This window comes from Epinephelus moara, chromosome 12 (genome assembly GCF_006386435.1).
Source record: "Epinephelus moara isolate mb chromosome 12, YSFRI_EMoa_1.0, whole genome shotgun sequence".
NCBI lineage: Eukaryota > Metazoa > Chordata > Actinopteri > Perciformes > Serranidae > Epinephelus > Epinephelus moara.
The window spans coordinates 31,292,857-31,313,940 of NC_065517.1; the positions used below are offsets into that span (position 1 = coordinate 31,292,857).

Here is a 21,084-nt window from a genome sequence, read left to right on the forward strand (position 1 = left end):
TGATGACTTGTGGAGGAGCTGTTGATGACGCCGCACTTGCGACCCACTGGCGGTGGATAAACAGGAAACAGCTGATAGCAGGAATAAGCAGCTAGTAGCAAGAGGGAAACACAAACCTGACAGACACTGTAAAGATGAGCAACTGGGGAGACAAGGAATTGCACACCCACCGCGGCTTCCCTCGGAGTACATCAGTGTTTACGTCACATGCTGAGCCACATGTTTTGTTACTTGCTCACGCCCCCCATTGTCCCGAAAAAGGTAGGTAGGCGGCATTTTGCTGCACTCCCCAATTTTGTTTTTATACTACCAATGCTGAACGAAGACTGATTGGGCTTTCCTGCAAATTTGCACAATACCTGTTTAAAAAGGGCTTGAGAGAGTGGTATGTATGGCAGGTAAAGAGTGCCCACGGTGACACTAACAGCACAAACAGAGCTAACGGTGTTAGCCTTGGGAGAATGGGAGGTTGGGCGCTACACTTCCCCAACAAAGTGGTTCCGCCACCATGGGATGGGACGGTATTATCTGCGGTGACCACCGTATCAGTGCAATGCAGAGCTGCGGCAATTAGCTAGCTAGTCGGATACACACGCAGGAACTCACATTCTCTGCTGCTGCTGCTACACAAATGTTCTGAATGTCGCACACAGCTCCTTTAAATTACAAGCATAAAAAAAGCAGGGTAAGCCTGACACATCAAAGTGTATGATAATGTCAGAACTGTTAATTATATTTATAGGGAATGTAGTTACCAACAAAAAAACACCAAAATCTTTAAGGATGCTTAAGTGTTATCTTTGATCAGAACTTACTGGGAGTTTTTTAATCTCCACAAAAAAAATATCTGCATCACAAGCAACACTGCACCTGGCAATCCACTCAAAGCAACGCAGCAGATGAGATTGTTAGCCTTTCTGTCAAGTCAAAGATGCATTCTTTCTTCCTGAATTTGTATGAGCTTAATAAAACACAAGTGAACTCTTGCCCCCATCAACAAATCTGCCTGATAATCTTCTCTGTGACTTGGCAATTATCTCAGTCCTTGACCTGAGAGGGAGAGGAGGAGGGAGAGGAAGAGGAAGAGGGAGAGGGAGAGGGGGGAGGAACACGGGATGTGGGCATGTCAGTGTATCGGACTGGGAGAGCCAGTGGAGCTGTGGGATCCAGAGATCTCCGTGTCTGGCCTTTACTGAGTGCGCTCTGAATGAGCTCATCAATATTCATTGACCCGCTCTGGCTAATGTCCCCAGCGACGGGCAGAATAAAGTTGCAGAGGTCGCACACTTCACAAGGGGAGAGAGAGGCGGGGAGAGCGCGGGAGAGAATGAGCGATGCTGAGAAAGCGAGCGGCAGATGATAAGAGAGTGCAGGTTTCCGACAAAATGAGAGCAAAGGGAAGCAAACACCAAAAGGGCAAAGCCTCGGGGCCTGTGGGGGGCTGGGGAGTTTATTACGGCTTGAAAGTGAAACACATAAAACATGCAGAGGAAACATAAGCGCAAAGATAAAGACACGCACGCCCATGGAGAACAAACAAATTCACACATACACACACACACACACCCTTGTGCATGCAGAGTAAGACATGACAAGATGAGTGCAATGACAAACAAATACAGCCTCTCTAGCCTCCCTCTGTATTTGTTATGCTTCCTCGTGCTCCCTCCCTGTAGTCTGGGAGTAGATCCACGCTGTATAACATGACACCTGAGTATACACAGTGGTACACGCCTCAAGAGAGGAAGAAGAGGAAGACAAGAGATGGGGGGAGCTTGAAGACAAAACACAGGAGGGGAGTGGTTAGAGAGAAAGAGCAGATCAAGGTTAGGAGGGAAGAACGAGCTTGTAGCTTGAAGCCATGTTGATACACAACTGCTTGACATGACGCCACGGCGAGAGACATCAATATCAAGCGCACACACATAAACAGCCTTATATTAATATTAAAGCCAATGTGTGACAACCTCTCCTTAATTATGCATGCGTATAGGGGCTGATGAATATTCAGGATGTGTCGAAGGCCAAGGAGAGGAGAAGATGCTCAATGACGTGAGGGGAAACACATCAAAAACACTTTGCTGGACCAAGCTGCAACCCCAGGGCTTAAAAGTGAAGCAAACACTGGAGTGCCAAAAAATGCAGTTTACTAAATGGCCACTTGAGGCTGACATAAGTGCATCGATCTCCACAGACCTTTTCACTGTTAGTAAAACGTATGACCTTTTGGGGTGGGCGGGGCTTAGCTGGAGGCAAAACAATTCTCCATAGACATTAGTTAGTGCTAGCTAACAAGTTCTGTTGGCTTGTTTTAGACAATGAAGGGAGATGATGCAAGTGGTGCGTTCAGAAATACTCATTCTGAGTGTCACAAACTGGACTGTGCGGAAATCTGGAGCGCTGTCTGAATGTACCGTTCAGTTATTCAGAGCACACTCTAGGCAGTCTGTCTGGGGAGATGGAGCAGCAGAGCGTTCGTTAATTCATGTAAAAATATAACGCTTCCTTTCTTCAGCCAACAGGGCTCTCATTTTAGTGTAGAGCCTCAGATTGAAATTACGAACGCACCATGTCAGGTCACTCACTCTGCAGGACCACGAGTGTTACTTGAATAAGTAAACACTGACCAACGGGACCAGACTGGCCGACCCGTATGCTCTCACTCAGTGGATGGATGATGTCACAGGAAGCCAATCTTACAAAGGAGGACCACACTTGTTTGTTTTGCTATGGAAGCTAACGTTAGCTAATGTGCTAAAAAGTTAGCGTTACAGAGAAATCCAATATTCCTCTTAATCCCTCCCCAGTTTCTGATGAGGTGGACATGATAACCCTTAATACACATAACGTTATTCATCCCTACAACAGGAAATACTTTTTCCCCTAACCTGATATGAAGTGTGCGCTGCACATGTGAGCATTTTTGATGATCGCCTCCGTCCAGTCCTTTGGTCTAATCACATTTAACCATAGTTGTCTTTGTTTTTGTTGACAGCACTGGCTGGTATGTGATAAAATTTAAGTTTTGAGCCATGACTCCTTCTATTCTGGCTCCCAATAACACAACACGACCACATTTTAAGACTCCTATGTAGCCTACAGCCCTGTGGTGGAGAGGCAGGTTTTGCCTCCAGATAACAAACTGACATCATTGTGACAATGGCCCTAAAAGGGTCTGATGATAAAAACAAGATGGCGATGGCTGAACTCGAGGCTTCAAAACAGTATCCACAATCCAATTAGTGATGCCTCGGTTGCTATATGCATTACTTTACACAGTCTTGTGTGTCTTCCGCCCTATGCAGACGTCTCTATGCAGAGATGACCTTTGCGCTGAGTGTTAAAAAATTATGCTGTCTGATGTGTCTCAAAATGCTGCTTAAGGTTGCATCAATGCCTCGGTATCTGAAGCTGAGGGTCACTGACCACGAGTCAGTATCTGACGAGTTGGGAGTAAGATCAGGTAAAAACACATTCAATTAGTTAAGATGACTTTAATGCCTTAAATGTAACATTTAAACGACCTGCACTGTTTCAGATGTAGATGTGAGAGGATGTTGAAGTGTGGATGCACACACTCACACATGCGCTCAGGCTGAATCACACCAGTTAAAGTAAAGCCTTTACCAGGTGCTACAGAGCAGCAGAGAGCTTGCCAGAAAAGATAATGGTGCATGAGTGCCCCCTCTTCATCTCAGATTGTACCGTCTTTCTCCCTCCTTCTCATCTGGCTGTGTGCTGCCCACTCCTATCACTTCAGCTGTCCTCAGGCTCTTTTTTCCTTATTCCTCCTCTCGTCTGTCTCCCTCTCCACATCCCCTCTTTTATTGTTTATTTTAGAGCACTGCCTCCTGTCTGCTGTTTTCTGACTGAATCATCAACGATCCCACCGAGATGACAAAGTGTTGTGCTCTCCTCTCCTGGCTCCGAGTTAAAAAACGGAGCATAAATAAAGTTTGCACCAAAGGAGCCGGGAGGGAGAGATAAAAGCTGCCAAAACAAGTGGAATTATAGCTGCGGCTTGGCTATCACGGTTATGACCCCTGACCTGTTGCATTAGAGTGTGGCCATAAGATAGCTTCCTCAACCCCATCACATTTATTATTTATCTGCTTGGAAAGAGACTTCGCTCTCTCCCTCTCTCCTCTTGTATAACCCTCTCCCTGCAGTCCAGGCTCATTCACTTTCATCAAACAAATCTCTCTCAGCTTCCCCGTCCAGCTTCTCCCCTCCACACGGCCTTCACCTTTGCTAAGCTCTGTCACTCTTTTTTCCCACACAATCCCTGGTGGGACAGTTCCTGAAGTTCTCTTCCACTTTTCAACTTCTCAAACACTGGACCGAGACAGCCCAGCCGCCCATTTGTCAATATGTAATATGTGAGTGTGTGTTTGTGCACCACAGGGGCAAAATGGCAATGATCAGCCGCAGACGAAACACATCGCTCTGTCATCCGACAACACTCCCACTTACATTTCTGTTTGTACTCCTGTCATACGAAACAAATACTGTAGTTATGACAAAATGGCTTGCCATCCATCTGTGCAGCTCGTTTTGTCTTCTCCCATTGTGATTCTTGGACGTGTGTCAGGGCTGAAGCTTATCTTCTCACTGTGGTTTTGCATACTTCAAACTGTGGCCTTAATATTTAAATACAAGGCAGGCAGGTGGGATTCATTAAAGAGTGGCAGGAGGGGAGATGCACACAGGCATTGATATACGCATGCATACTCAAAACTCACACATTTCAAATATTCTTTTTCTTATAATATCTCATGTAAAACACAAACACCATGTGTTATGTGGACTGTATGCTAATGCACACGCTCTGTCTCTCTGTGTGCATGCGTACAGACGCTCCACCTCCATTACATTGTGTCCAGAAATGCTGGTTTTCTGTAATTTTCTGCTTAATTGGTGCATACAAAATGAGAAACAACATCCTGTTTTTCGACAGAAAGAGAAACAAAGGTGGAGTGAGAAACTATAGAGGACTGACAAAGAGACCAAAAGGGACACAAGGGAAAGAGACGGGAGGACTTTGATTTAGGTGTGTTGATGTTTACTGGATGTCCGTACGACCGTAAATATTGTTGGCCATTAGGCCTGTCATGCTAATTACATCATCAGCTTAACAAGGTCAGCAAACATTATCGAGGTCATGTCCACATACTGTACAATATTGCCCGTTGTGTTTGCATTTGTTTGTTTGCATAAAAATGTCAGCGACATTACAGCCAACATGATGCCAGAATAAACAGCAAAGACTTCCCGACCATTATAAGACCTGGCTGCAGTGACCGAGCTGAATGAAGAGAAAAAACAAAACTGTGCTGAGACACTTTCTGCTGTCATTTCTGGTTATTAATGTTTCATTTATTTATTGTATATTAACATTTTTCATTTTCCAATTCCAAAATATGAGTATTATAATTATCTAGATCAAATGAATGGTTCATAAGTGAGCTATTATCTGAAGCCTAATTTCTATACAAGCAATTCTGGTACTAGTTAATACTAGTTTAAAAAATCTGATCTTTGCTGAGCAACAGTTTTGTGTAAAAGGAATTAAAGGCCTGTCCGATTTTGACACCTGCCCCAAATATAGCCCTGTTGATTTCAGTGAATGAAGCAAATACTAGCCTGGGCTATTAATTGAACTTTTATGGTATTCTGACTTTATGACAGCTTCTGAGGAAGGGTGTGACCACTTGTTTTTTGGGTATGCTGGTAAATCCAAATGAATAAATGTGTTCTTTGGTGCTCATGATATTAGTAAAATGAACGGAACGATTGAATTGTGGCAAATCTAACTGAGCTAACAATGTGTAGCATTGTATCTGTATGTGTGATCTGAACAGCTAACTAATTTTAGCTCAAGTGGGTAGCCAACAACCTGGTTATGTGCATCCTAAGAACTTTTATAAAAATGAACTGCTTGGTAACCAGACCAGGTGTCTAATTGAGACAGGCCTTTATTTTGTCAGAATGTGTAGCCACACCAGGCCAGTAAAAGGGACTGGGCATTTAATTGGGACCAAGCTTTGAATTAAAGTTCTAACGTACTTCTGAAATAATTTATCGTCCACCAAAAGTAGTTATCATAACAAGCCTATTGGCTATACAAGAAAAACAGGAAAGACTGTTGAAAAGAAAGAATGAACAATTGAGTGATCTGAATAAAAGTCATGTTTCTGCATATGACATGCATAACAAAACACTCTCCTACATAGCTCTGCATGAAACCAGTCCGCAGCAAAGATGTGATGGTAAACGGACTGTATTTATACAGTACTTTTCTAGTCTTAGCGTACATAGTGCTTTACGACATAAGCCAGCATTCACCCAGTCACGCACACATTCCTATACCGGTGGCCGAGGCTACCCTGCGAGGTGCAACCTACTCATCAGATAAATATTCACATGCACTCACAGCAATTCCAGGTTCAGTATCTTGCCCAGGGACACTACGACACGAAGACTGGCAGGGGCCAGGGACTGAAACCCTGACCTTCTGATTGGCAAATGGCCGCATTGTCTCCTCTTTGTTCGAGTCAAGGAGTCAAGTTGCAGTGTACATCCATGTCTTTAAAGACACCTATATAGCTGTGGCAGTAGACCATGCCTCAAATGTGGATTGCCAAGAAGCCAGAAATACTAAAATGTGGATGCTTCACAAACATCTTCAATGCAGCAGCACAGAAGATTCATACAGTCAGCACAGTTTCAAGGTGGATAGCCAAGATTAGTGTCACCAATTTAGTATCTGACCAAATGTCTCTCCTTCTGTTCCTGAGTTAGTGTTGGATATATAAGGATATTAAATGTCATTGCTCCATCATTTTACTTTGTTTTATTAGACAATTGCGTGAAATTTGGTCATATATAGCACATGAGTTCCTGGGCTGCAGCCAAAAACATGTTTTCTGAGGTCACAGTGACCTTGACCTTTGACCACTAAAATCTAATCAGTTCATTCTTAAGTAGAGGTGGACGTTTGTGCCAAATTTGAGGAAATTCTCTAAAGGCCTTCTTGAGATATTAGGTTCACGAGAAAGAGGATGGATGCATTGACAGAAAAAGACAGATAAAGCCTCCAGCTACTGTGGTCGCAGGCACGCAGGCATAAAAATCCAAAGTGGGCAAGAAAAAAGTCCACGCCTCTGAGAATAAATTGGATGTGTTTGTCAAACTCAAAATCTCAATCTCGATCTAATCAAACCTTCAACAAAAATTTCATGCAATCGCAAGAGACAAAAAAAGCACAGGGCATTTTTAAAGGTGAATCGAAAAGAAATGAAAACGTGCTTCTGGAAAGTCAAGTAAGAGCTGAGTCGGGGGTGTGGGATCTGGAGGCTGTGTAGCTGCAGACTGGAAGCTGACAGCTGAGTGCAACTACACAGCCGGCTCAGTTCATCCATATTAGATAGACGGCGCACTGCAAGGCCAAACAGCACAGCACCAAAACAGGGTGTCACAGCAAATGATCCATGACATTGACGGGAGGGGAGAAGGACTTGTAGCATGGATCAGCTATCACTGTTGATGATCTTAGATGATGACTTTTCATGCACACACGCACACACAGGGTGATTTTTCCTTGTAACCTTCCCCTATGCCCTGCAACATTTGGAGCGCACACAGGTGTGAAGACCTTGATGCAAAGGCAGGGCTACGCTCTCCCTCTTCTATCACTGTGTGTGTAGTTATGTGTGTGTGTTACAACCCTTATGTGGTCATTAATGCTAGCACTGCCATGGGATTTAGCATAAGAATTACCATATTCTCATTAAAACATCATGGCTACAGCTTTGAAGGCCTTATTTTAAAGGGTAACTCTGGTGTTTTTCAATGTGGACCCTATTTTGCCACTTTTCATGGGTACTGCAATTTTCGAAACTGGTCCTGTATGATTAAGACTGCTGCAGCTGACAGCCGCTGCTATGTAACCACAGGGCATTTATGCATTGTCACCTTAACTTTACGTCAACTTGAAGTGCTTGTTTTACTTTATTAGGTACGCCTTGCTAGTACGGGGTCAAATCCCGTTTTGCCCACAGAACTGCCTTAATTCTTAGTGTCATAGATTCAACAATGTGCAGATTTGTTGGCTGCACATCCATGATGTGAATCCCCCGTTCCACCACATCCCAAAGGTGCTCTATTGGATTGAGATCTGGTGACTGTGGAGGCCATTGGAGTACAGTGAACTCATGTCATGTTCAAGAAACCAGTTTGAGATGATTTGAGCTTTGTGACATGGTGCGTTATCCTGCTGGAAGTAGCCATCAGAAGATGGTACACTGTGGTCATAAAGGGAAGGACACGGTCAGTAACAATACTCAGGTAGGCTGTGGTGTTTAAACCATGCTCAGTTGGTACTAAGGGGCCCAAAGTGTGCCAAGAAAATATCCCCCACACCATTACACCACCACCAGCAGCCTGAACCGTTGATACAAGGCAGGATGGATCCATGCTTTCATGTTGTTTACACCAAATTCTGACCCTACCATCTGAATGTGGCAGCAGAAATCCAGACTCATCAGACCAGGCAACGTTTTTCCAATCTTCTATTGTCCAGTTTTGGTGAGCCTGTGTGAACTGTAGCCTCAGTTTCCTGTTGTTAGCTGACAGGAGTGGCACCTGGTGTGGTCTTCTGCTGCTGTAGCCCATCTGCTTCAAGGTTGGACGTGTTGTTGGTTCAGAGATGGTCTTCTGCAGACCTTGGTTGTAACCAGTGGTTATTTGAGTTACTGTTGCCTTTCTATCATCTTGAACCAGTCTGTCCATTCTCCTCTGACCTCTGGCATCAACAAGACATTTTCACCCAGAGAACTGCTGCTCACTGGATATTTTCTCTTTTTCAGACCATCCTCTGTAAACCCTAGAGATGGTTGTGTGTGAAAATCCCAGTAGATCAGCAGTTTCTGACAGACCAGCCCATCTGGCACCAACAACCATGCCACATTCCAAGTCACTTAAATCACCTTTCTTCCACATTCTGATGCTCAGTTTGAACTTCAGCAGGTTGTCTTGACCATGTCTACATGCCTAAATGCACTGAGTTGCTGCCATGTGATTGGCTGATTAGCTATTTGCGTTAACAAGCAGTTGAACAGGTGTACCTAATAAAGTGGCCAGTGAGTGTATGTTGTATGGAGTCTGGTGGCCTTGGTGATGGCGATTTCAGGGCTGTTTCTACTTAAACTCAAAGTATCTCACTCTCAAACAAAAGGGCCTATCTCTGTAGGGATCATTTCCATAACGTCGCCAGACACTTAAAATAAAAATCTGAGCCTGTCAGTGACAAAACTAAGCACTTTAAGTGGACTTAAATTGATGGTGCAAACGTGCCCCAAGTGGTTAAATTGCAGCCTGTTTTCTCTTCTGCCATCTGCAGTGGTCATTCTCAATACTGGTCCACTTTAAAAAAAAATATTGTTCCCATTAGTCAGTTAGACACAAAAACATGGAAAAAGGGTCAAGGTTGAAAAATACTTCAGTTACCCTTTCACAAGTATGTATGCACACATGCAGTGTAAGTAGTCGCCACCTCTTTGTCTGTGAAATGCCATAAACAAATGACCACAAGTATATTGTTATTAGTGGCATAAAGGCCAAACTCACACACACAGACAAAACAGACCCTCCAATTGTGACAGTGGTGACATTTGGGCGCCCTGCTGTTATGACTAATCATTCAAAATGAAGGCACAAAATCTATCCCCGGCTTCACCTCTCACATCCACCCTTCCTTTCCTCCCGTATCATCCCCCCCACCTCCTCCCCACTACCTAAATGTCAGCATTTCAATTGGGCTCATTAATACCTCCCTTTTTAGGCGACTCTGTGTGTGTCAGTGCCTGAGCGGTGTGTTGGGATGCTGTGGGAGGGAGAAAGGATAATGTATCGGAATGGTAAGTGGCCTATTCTCTTTTTCTGTTTCAATATCATCTCTGAATCTTCCTCTCTCTCCGTGTATGTCTCCGGTCCATCATTATTTCCCTCTCCTCTCTAATTCCTTTTCTCTGTTTCCCTCTGATCCATCATCGCTGGGTGTGTGCGAGGCAGAGGCTGTGAATCATGCAGTGGCCTTTCCACTGACACGGCCCGGCCTGACCCGCTCCGGACACCACTGGGCTAAACAGCATCAATCATAATAGCATCTGTCTGATCCTATCACAAGGCCGGCACGCTGGACTGCATGTGTGTTTGGGTGTATTATACAAAAATGCCACTGTATATGGATGAGGATGCAAAGAGAAAAACATTCAGGCAGCAGATGCAGGCAGGCGGAGGGGAGGAGGAGGCTTGGACAGCCAATGTGAAAAGAATACAAGACTTTTCAGATCCTAACAGACTGTGAGGATCTGAGGATTTCTTGACGTACTGTCAAAGAGGTGTGCGCACAAGGCAATGAGGCAAGGATGCAGGATTACACAGCAAGTGAATCAGATCTGTAGGAATACACAATTCAGCCTTGAAACACAGGCAACTGGGTTATCAGGAGACTGGCGAACAAAGACAGCTGGAGAACCGATAACCTTTGAGCCAAATCAGCTCTGATAATTACAGATACTGTACGCTGAATTCAGATTCTGTCTGGACATCCTCATGCCTCTTTCCAGTTCAGGTCCGATACTTACCATTACTTTGTATGTAGAAAATCCTCTGCTTCCTTACTGATCAAGAGTTAAAAGATTACCAGTTAACTGCAGGGAAGATTTTTGACCGGTTATGCATGTCAACTTTGCTACTTTTTAGTTTACTGCAATGCTCATTCAGTGGGTAACGCTCGTAATGCTGTCCTGACCCAACAGCAATATTGCAGAAACACTCTGACCACCATCCAGTTTCCTCACAGGGTTAGGGGTGGTAATGGATGGTAAAATGGATGGATGGTATGATGGATGGTACCATAAATGGATGGATGGTATCATGGATGGATGGATGGATGGTACGAAGGTAGGATGGAGGGATGGATGGTACAATGGACAGATTGATGGTAAAATGGATGGATGGTTGGTATGATGGATGATATTATGGTTGGATGGATGATTTGATGGTACGATGGATGGATGGATGGTACGATAGTACAATGGATGGTACCAAGGTACGATAGATGGATGGATGGTAAAATGGACGGATGGAAGGCACGATGGATGGATGGATGGATGGATGATGCAACTGTACAATGGATGGATGGTACGATGGATGGATGGATGGATGGATGGTACGGTGAATGGTACAGATAGATAGATGGACAGTAAGATGAATGGTACCATGGATGGTTGAATGGTATGATGGATGAATGGATGGATGGTAAAATGGATGGATGGATGATACAAAGGATGGATGATACAAAGGATGGATTGGTAGTATAATGGATGGTATGATAGATGGATGGATGGATGGATGGATGGATGATACAAAGGATGGTGTGATGGATGGATGGATGGTACGATGGATGGATGGATGGATGAATGGATGGATGGATGGATGGATGGTATGATGTATGTATGTATGTATGTATGTATGGATGTATGGATGGATGGTATGATGTATGTATGTATGTATGTATGTATGGATGGATGGATGATATGATGGATGGATGGATGGATGGATGGTATGATGGATGGATGGATTGGTAGTACCATGTCAGTAGGTAAGTGTAACCCTACTCTGCAGTTTCCCTCAGCTTTGAGGAGCTTCATATCATCTTTCAGCTCATCAGTGTGGTTTTCCGTCCTGCAGCTTTGAATGTTTTGGTTCAGTCATGGTCTTACTGTGTCATTGTCAGCTGCAGCAGGCAGCTTTTAAAATAAAAAATATTGTATACTACATGCTCAGCACCAAATGGTGGGCAAACAAAGTTAGCAACTAGCTGGTGACCACAGTAGAGCATTTAGCTGCTATAGAGCCAGATATATTCCTCAGGAGTTAGACCAAAGAAAGAGCTAAATGAAGAGTGACTCCTGAACGGATATATGACTCCATATGAATGCTAATGTTGCTTTGTACATGGCGGATGTGAAAATATAAGCAACTGTTTGCTAACACCTTTACCATATCAACTTAAACTGTGATGATATGTCAGCATTGTGTTTACAGCTCATCTCAGCTGCTCCCCTGTGGCCAAAAAATCTGTTATTGCAGGTTTACATAAGGTGGTTTAAATTAGTCCCTGGTGACACTGATGCACAGGCATTAGACTGGGCTGCGAGCCCTGTTGTCAGAGATCTGAGAGCCGGCTGGCAGCTTAACAGACAAAAGTGAACAGCACCAAACAGGGACAGACATATTTATACTTTGTGTATTATTTACATAAAGTACACACTGCACCATGCTGTGACCCATCAGACAAAGTTATAATAGCAGCTCCAAGCATACAGATTGTGAGCTATTTCACTTTGACTTGATGAAATAGTTTGATATTTTGGAAATATGCTTATTAACTTTTTACTTGGTGGTACTGAGAACATCAGAAATGCTCTCATATCTGTACGGCTGGCTACAGCGAGTAGCTGATTAGCTTAGCACAGAGATTGGAAACAAGGGGAAACAAGGGAGAACAGCTAGCCTGGCTCTGTCTGACGTCAACAAAATTCATCTACCTGTATCTTATTAAACTCACTTATTACCATGTTATAATTTTTTTTTTTTTTGTATGTTTAGTCTGTTATCATTAGACAGAGCCAGGCTAGCTGTTTTCTACAGTTTTCAATCTTTGTGCTAAGCTGTGGTGGACAAAGTACTCAGTTCCTTTTCTTTAGTAAAAGTAGAAATACCATAGTGTCATAATACTCCATTACAAGTAAAAATCCTGTATCGAAAATGTACAAATGTACAAAAAGTCCAAAAGTGTTACCAGCAAAATGTACTTACAGTACCCAAAATAAAAGTGGTCATTATTTAGAACGGCTCTTATTATAGATATATTATATTATTAAAGATATATAAAGTAGCGGAAAATGATACTCAAATAATACTCAAGTACAAGTTCCTCAAAACTGTACTTCAGTGCAGTACTTGAGTACAAGTGCTTAGTTATGTTCCACCACTGGTGCTAAGCTAAGCTGTAGCATTATATTTAGCATAGAGAGAATCTTCTCATCTAACTCTTGGCAACACATCAAATAAGTGACTTTTCCCAAATGTCTATGATTCCTTTAAGTGCCTCTGAGTAGAGACACAAAACTGATGTCTGAGAGGAATTTAAAAATAAATCAGTAATTGAAAAAATAATTTTCTTTCCCTGCAATGACAGATAAAAATATGTTCTTGTCTTGGCTTATAGAGTTTTTTCAGTTGACCCTATTTGCTTCTGTTCATTCTGGTCTGACAAGCTGCCAACTGCCTGGAAGGTCTCCAACCAAAGGAGTCACAGTCTGAGCTAATGTTAATAAATCCATATCAGTAGTAGTACTGTAAGGCATATCGCCTTTTGCCAACAAAACTAATCCTGTTGTATTTTGGTTTAATTGTCTTTCTGTTTGTTCGATCCGCCAGATGGTCAGCAGTCATGCTCAGGTCACTTCTACAGGGTGAATGAAGTCAGACTCAATCATGATGGAACAACGTCACAGCAGACCAAAACCACCCCGAGGTAATCATTAAATTAGGGCTGAGCGATATGGCTTATTTATATTAGTGAATATTTTCTAGGCTATATTGTGCTATAACCTTACTTACTATAGACTACTAAACTTCTGAATAAAGTACTGTTACAATAAAGGTAAATAAAGTACTGTTGAAATAAAGTCACAGTACTGTCATAATGAGGTTAAATTAAGTTCTGTAATTATTAAGTTACATAAAGTATTGTTGAACCAAATTTAAATAAAGTACTGTTAATAAAGGTTAATAAAGTACTGTTACATAAACATGAATAAAGTACTGTTGCAATAAAGTTAAATAAGGTACTGTTATAATAAAGTTACATAAAGTACTGTTGTAATAAAGTTAAACCAAGTATTGCAATTAAGTCTAATAAAGTACCGTTACATTAAAGTTACATGAAGTACTGTTACAATAAAGTTACATAAAGTACTGTTACATTAAAGTTACATGAAGTACTGTTGTAATAAAGTTAAACCAAGTATTGTAATTAAGTCTAATAAAGTACTGTTATAATAAAGTTACATAAAGTACTGTTGTAATAAAGTTAAATCAAGTATTGCAATTAAGTCTAATAAAGTACTGTTATAATACAGTTACATAAAGTACTGTTGTAATAATGTTAAACCAAGTATTGCAATTAAGTCTAATAAAGTACTGTTACATTAAAGTTACATAAAGTACTGTTCCAATAAAGTTACATAAAGTACTGCTGTAATAAAGTTAAACCAAGTATTGCAATTAAGTCTAATAAAGTACTGTTATAATAAAGTTACATAAAGTACTGTTCCAATAAAGTTAAATGAAGTACTGTTATAATAATGTTACATAAAGTACTGTTACAATAAAGTTACATAAAGCACTGTTACAATAAAGTTACATAAAGCACTGTTACAATAAAGTTACATAAAGTACTGTTCCAATAGGGTTAAATGAAGTACTGTTATAATAATGTTACATAAAGTACTGTTGTAATAAATTTAAACTAAGTGGTGTTATAATAAAGTTAAACTAAGAACTGTTAAAGTAAAGTTAAATAAAGTATTGTTAATTAAGTTACATAACTACTGTTATAGTAAAGTTTTGGAAAATACTGTTGAATCAAATTTTAATAAAGCACTGTTACATAAAGGTAAATAAAGTACTGTTGCAATGAAGTTAAAAAAGCACTGCCGCAATAAATAAACATAAAGTACTGGTAAAATAAAGTTAAATAAAGTACTGTTATAGTTAAGTTACATAAAGCACTGTTGCAATAAAGTAAAATAAGGTACTGTTACAATAAATGCACATTAAGTACTGTTGCAATAAAGTTAAATATGTACTGTTATGTTGAAGTTAATAAAGAACTGTTTTAATAAAGTTAAATAATGTACTGTTATAATAAAGTTACATTCAGTGTTTTTTTTTTTTTAAAGTTAAATACTGTTAAAATAAAGTTAAATAAAGTACTGTTGCAATTAAGTTTAAAACATACTGTTATAATAAAGTTGAACCACGTACTGTTGCAATAAAGTTTAATAAAGCACTGTTATAATTAAGTTAATTAAAATACAGTTTTAGTAAAGTTAAATGATGTACTGTTATAATATAGGTAAATAAAGTTCTGTCATTATAAAGATATAGAAACTATTGCTATAATAAAATCAAAGCTGAACCACGGGTGCTTTTAATGTGAGGCACCCGGCGGGTCTCAGGTCAGAGGTGTTGATGTTCCTGCAGTGATCTTAAAGCCTCCTGTCAACAGTTAGATGTTAGCAGTTGGCGAAAGGTTAAACCTTTACAGCGGGCCGGTAAACATGAAGGTTTATTCACTGTGAGCAGGGAACAAATGAACAGCTCTCCAGTTTGTATATAAATATATAACTAATATTTGCATGCCACGCTGATGCTTTATGTTGGTGGTCTGGAGCCCTGCAGATACACACTATCACCCAGGAGAGGGTGGTCTGGATGGACAGGGGAGTGTGTGGGACGTTTGTGCCACTGGCTTTAAAAACGGACTGATTTTAAAATAATAATACAACAAGCCATGATATATTTAGTATAATCAATATATCGCCCACCACTAATTTGCATCCCTGGCTGTATCCCACCATTTCCCCCCAAAAGACTTAATATTCATAATCTGTCATTTCAGAGCCCACAACTAATTACTTACTTTAGCCCCCTTGTTGTACTTTAAGTAATATCCACATTTCTACATCAATCTTTTGCCTGTTTTCAATGGAAGAAAAAAAGATGAATATAATGCAAGCCCAGCGTAATGTCTGTCATTTATCAATGACAATTAACCAGGCTGATTTGTAGCATATTAAAAAAGACAAATGACAGTAATTTTGATTCTGAATAATGACTTGATCCATTAGAAACTTTCAAAAAGACAACCTGTAGTTTCGTCCCCTCTAATCTGCTCTCTAATTAATTAACTCTTATTCTTTCTTAGAATTACTGTTTCCCCAAAAAACTTTTGAAATATTAGTTTACTGTTTCTTAATTTGCCACAAAAATAAATAATAAAAAAATAAAATTAATGACTGCCGAGGTCCCGGAGGACTCTGTGAACGTGTGTTTTTTTTCTCTTCTGATCCATTAATGACATTTTAGCATTGTTGATACTGAGGAAAGAGAACCAGCAAAAGAAAACAAGAGAGGTAGACTTTGCACATCAGAGAGAGGTAGACATACGGAGGGAGAAGGAGAAGATGAGAGATTAATTTCTAAGATCAAAGTGACGTTTTCTTCAACCTTGTTCGGTTACATCTCCTGAATTAAGACATGAAGACAGTGGGTATATACAGTGTGTGAAATGTACAAGTTTCCATGCATCTTAATGCATGGAAACTTGTACATTTCAGAGTGTATGGTGTGTGTGTGTGTGTGTGTGTGTATGTGTGTGGGGGGGGTGCATATAGCTATTCTGCAGCTGCCTTTGATCACAGACGACAGCACTAATCAGACGCCTTTGTCAGAACAGCAAACAGACAACAGCGGAAAAAGATAAGATGAGAGAAACTCCAACTTAAACATACTACTGGTATCAGTTTCACTCACAAACTGAGGCTTGACAGCGTGGTTGTCATGGAAATCACAGCAGGCAGTCCGTCTGTGTGTTGGTGAATGAGTGTGTACTGTCTGTGTGTGTGTGTGTGTGTGTGTGTGTGTGTGCTGCACAGGAGGGCTGAGCGTGCAGTGGAAGATGGATAAAGTGGTTTATACGTGTGTGTGTGTGTGTGTGCCTCTCTCTGGTAGCCATTGGGACACAGTTAGAAGGGAATTGTGCTGATTAGTTGAGGGACCACGGAGGACAGACGGGGAAGAATACCAACTCCCTTCCTTCCTCTCTTCCCTCCTCTGTCGTCTCTGTCAGAGTCTGACTTCACTCCTCTCTCCTCCTCTGTCCCTTTCTCTTTCTGCTTCTAAGTTGACGTGATGAGGTCAGACAGGGGCACCACCACGTCTCAGGCATGGCCTCGGGGCACCAACATGTGCCAGTGCTGCTTACGGGTGGCTACCAGCCTAGCCAACATGATTACTGTGCCACTGCTTTCAGCGGGGCAACAGCCAGCAGAGACAATTAAGTGTCGCTCCAATTAGGAGGCGAAATGCAATAAATAAAAAAGAGTGAGTGCATGTGTGGTCCGACGTGTTTGGTCATGGATTTGAAATTTGAGTTTGAGCACACGTGTGGATATGAAAAATCTTTCCCACCAACAAAAACGTAGAATAATCCAAATGAAAAGACATTTGGCTACAGAAACCCTGCTCACACGTTTAAAGGGCCTTTCGGTCGCCTTGGGGAGAAACAAGAGAAAGTGGCACTTCATCTGAAACGGGTCTCGCTGTAAGAGCAAAGAGACTCATTTCAGATGAAGTTGATTCATCTTTAACAAGATTAATTAACTGATCCCTTGAATGTACACTCCCTTAAGAGCGCACGTGTGTGTTTGAGTGTGTGTGTGCGCCTCGTCAGAGCCTGCCAAATGTCGGGAGTGCACCCAATTAGTTAAAGAGTACAGGCCCACACACCTGTCTACCTGCGCTGACAATGGCCCACGGCTGCATGCATACATTTACACATTAATTGACCAACTCGGGCCATTAATTAGTCAGTCAGGAAACTTAATGACTAGCCACTCAATGGTAGGTAACACCAGGGAAGGGGGGGGGGGGGGGGAGTGTGCAGGCAGAGCCGCACATACACATGTGTAAACACCCAGCATGCCTGAACCCAGACATGCTAAACACTACTGTAAATGTACAGAAGATTTAGGAATGCTTACACACATTTCTGTGTTGGCATGTGTTGATTTTGTATTTACATAAATAAATGAACATATTTATCTCCAGTAATGAGGCTGAAAGATTTTGGATCTGGGCGCTTACACTTGTGAATAACCTCCTACAGTAGAGTATCCTTATATCCAGCTACACTCAGGAAAGAAACATGTTTACACAGTTTCTGATCAGTCTATGTGTGTCACATGCGTGGATTGTATGCGACGCCACTGAGGCGCCATTTTAAAGGTATAGCTACAGTGAGCAGTACAGTAAACACCGTGAGTTAGTAAGTTACCCAACAAATTACAACATCGAACTGGAGAAGCAGAGGCAAACTGAGAGAGTATCAAGCTAAGACAAACTCACCCAGTACTTGGATATTATCTATCTTGTTTAAGTCGAGAAAACTTTAAATTAAGAAAACTTTATTTCCATTTGCAGTTTTATATTTGGCGGTATGGCTCTGTTCTGGGGCCCCTCTGCCCTTCCTCACGCCTACACAGAAAGCCTCTTCCACGCACCTATGTGGAAAGCCTAACCCCCAAATTCCACCAGATGCGTGTTGGTTTGCATTTGCGGTCCGGAACGGCAGCAGAGCCGATACGTTTCAATTATAGTCAATGTGTGTGCTTCCACCGGCTGCAGCTGCGGCTGTGCTGCATTCCGGCTCCATCAGAGCTGCGGCGGTCCATCCGGAGCCCTCCGCAACAGATACAGATATAAGGAAGATAAAGCACACCTCTCTGCCCTTCCATGCACCTACATGGAAAGCCTAAGGCAGGGAGAGCAGCAGCAAAGAACCCCCAGGAACAGAACAGAGCAGCATCAATGACACACAGAAATGACATTGACAAGTCAGACACAGCATGAAAAGGAGGAGCTGGGGTGGAGGCGGCTTGCAGAGGAAGCAGCAACAGTAGGCAGCCAGAGCAGTTTAAATAGGGCGCCCTGAATGAGATTCACCAATTGGTTGCATAGAAAGGAATCATGTGATCTATCAGCTGACTCCCTTCCATCAATCAGCTGCTCCATCAGTTGATTGAGCTGTTTGAGATCAGCTGGAATGTGAGCTGAGCCTGACATCTTGTCCTGCCTGAAGTAATGCTATGCTCAATTTCTTTCATATCATATCAAATATGAATGCCTAAAGTTATTTATTTTACCATTACTTACTGTATTACTGAAGTCCTCAACTAAATTTGGCTTCAAGTTTCACTCAGCAGAACTCAGATTTAATAAATCAGCATGTGTAAACTGTGCTGTTAAGGCAGAGAAGCAGAGCATGAGTTGGGAAACATCATGTTCATTCACTTTAAAGAGCAAAAATTAATACTGAATTATGTCAAATGTTCACTGAATGAGTTAGTGTCTGTTTGAGTTGTAACAAAATAATAAATCATCTTTTAGAAGGACTAGATTTGTACCATAAGCAATCAGCTCTGTTAAATTTGCTTGTAAGGCGAGCTAATGGCTAATGCGATTGGTTAAAAAGGAGAACACTTTTTCCGGAAATTCAAATACTTCCAAGGATTTCAAGGATGCCTGGGAACCCTGACTGACATATGCATACTCAAATTAAAATGCAAAACTGCCACTGAATCCAATTTTCCAAGATCACATATTTGTCTTGCCTTTACAGACTCTATTAATACACAAAGGTCTTTGACAATTGTGACAACTGAAACACTTCCAGAAAAGTCTGTTAGGAGCAATCATGAAAAAGCATTAGTGAACTGTATTCTGAAAACTAATATTACTCTTTGATGAAGATTTAAACAGAGAGCATCAGTCATTTATGGTTCAAATAAACCACCATCATGATCTCAGCTCTTTAAACAGCAGTGTTAGCATCAGCTTTAGCAGCAACAGCAATAAACAAACATTAACTACATCTCACTGATCCCTTCAGCAGCACACCACTGTGTTTATAGCTCACAGCCCATAATGGGAATATATATGTCAACATTCACATGTTTCAAGAAGGGATGAGTGAGTAATTTATCTTTCCTCTTAACATATTCACTGCTCCATTTCTACCCTGCTCTCCTTCCACTTATCTCTTTCCTCCATCCCATCAATTTCTAGTACCTTCTCAAAATTTACAGCCCAGCATTTGATGTTATGACCTTGGAGAAAAAGAAAAGAAAAATCCAGACATCTGTAGCCTCCTTCACGTCAAGTACCAGTGTTATGTTTTCAGAGTGCTTGGGATTAAAGTTCTCAAGTAATATATACTCGACCACTCTGAAATCCACCGCCTAAAGTGAGGGGGCCGATGAGTCACGGCTGTGTGCGTGTGTGAGTGCGTGTGTGAGTGCGTGTGTGTGTACGTTACCTCTCTGTCTTTGAGAACTGCCTGAGTCCTGTAGAGCAGCAGGAGACGAACGTCGCTGTCTTGGAGGCTGAAGTTGCTCTCCAGGATCTGCAGCACGTCGATCCGAGGCCGCACGGGAAGCGCGGCGTCACCGCAGAATGGATGCAACCAAGCCAGGAGGTCGTCTGATGTCACGGTGTTGTCACTGAGAGAGGACAAAGAGGGGGACAGCAGTCAGACAGGCTGAGTGAGGCAGAGATAAAGAGACAGAGATAGAGAGGTAAAGGGTAGAGGTTCTTTGAAAAAGAGTGGAAGTTATTGAGTAGCTAGAAGTTTAACTTAAAGAGGACCTTTTATTCCATATTTTCCGGTTCATACTTGTATTTTGGGTTTGTACCAAAACGTGTTTACATGGTTTAATGTTCACAAAACACTTAATTTTCCTCATACTGTCTGTGCTGGAAACCTGTATTCATCCTCTGTCTTGGGGTGCTTTCCCACCTGCCCTGTTCGGTTTGGTTCAATCAAACTCAAGTTTGATTGCCCCCTAAGTGCGGTTCGTTTGGGCAGGTGTGAACACAGCAATCACACTCAAGTGGGCATCAAAACAACCAGACCAAGACCACCTCTTCAAGAAGGTCTCGGTCTGGTTACAAACAAACTTAAACAAACGTTTACTGGCAAAAATCGATGTCTGCATTCATAAATATGTCATCATTGGTGTATTATTAGCTCCACCAATAATCTGACTTATTCTCGTAAAAGGCGGATTTGTTTGTACATTGTGCGGGTAAGTCATCTGGGGGGTTCCATAACGTTTCGCCATCTTGAGAATACATCCACCATACAGCCCCGCCTTCGGTGTTTTCGCT

General features: G+C 41.7%; 1 protein-coding gene across 1 annotated transcript in view; it reads right to left on the minus strand.

Annotated features, from left to right (window-relative positions):
• Nucleotides 1-21,084, minus strand: part of nbas (NBAS subunit of NRZ tethering complex) — a 281,527-nt gene that overhangs the window by 62,322 nt on the left and 198,121 nt on the right. The window contains exon 49 of the mRNA XM_050057998.1: nt 20,234-20,417. Within this exon, the coding sequence (XP_049913955.1) occupies nt 20,234-20,417 (184 nt within the window). The remainder of the gene's footprint in view (nt 1-20,233; nt 20,418-21,084) is intronic.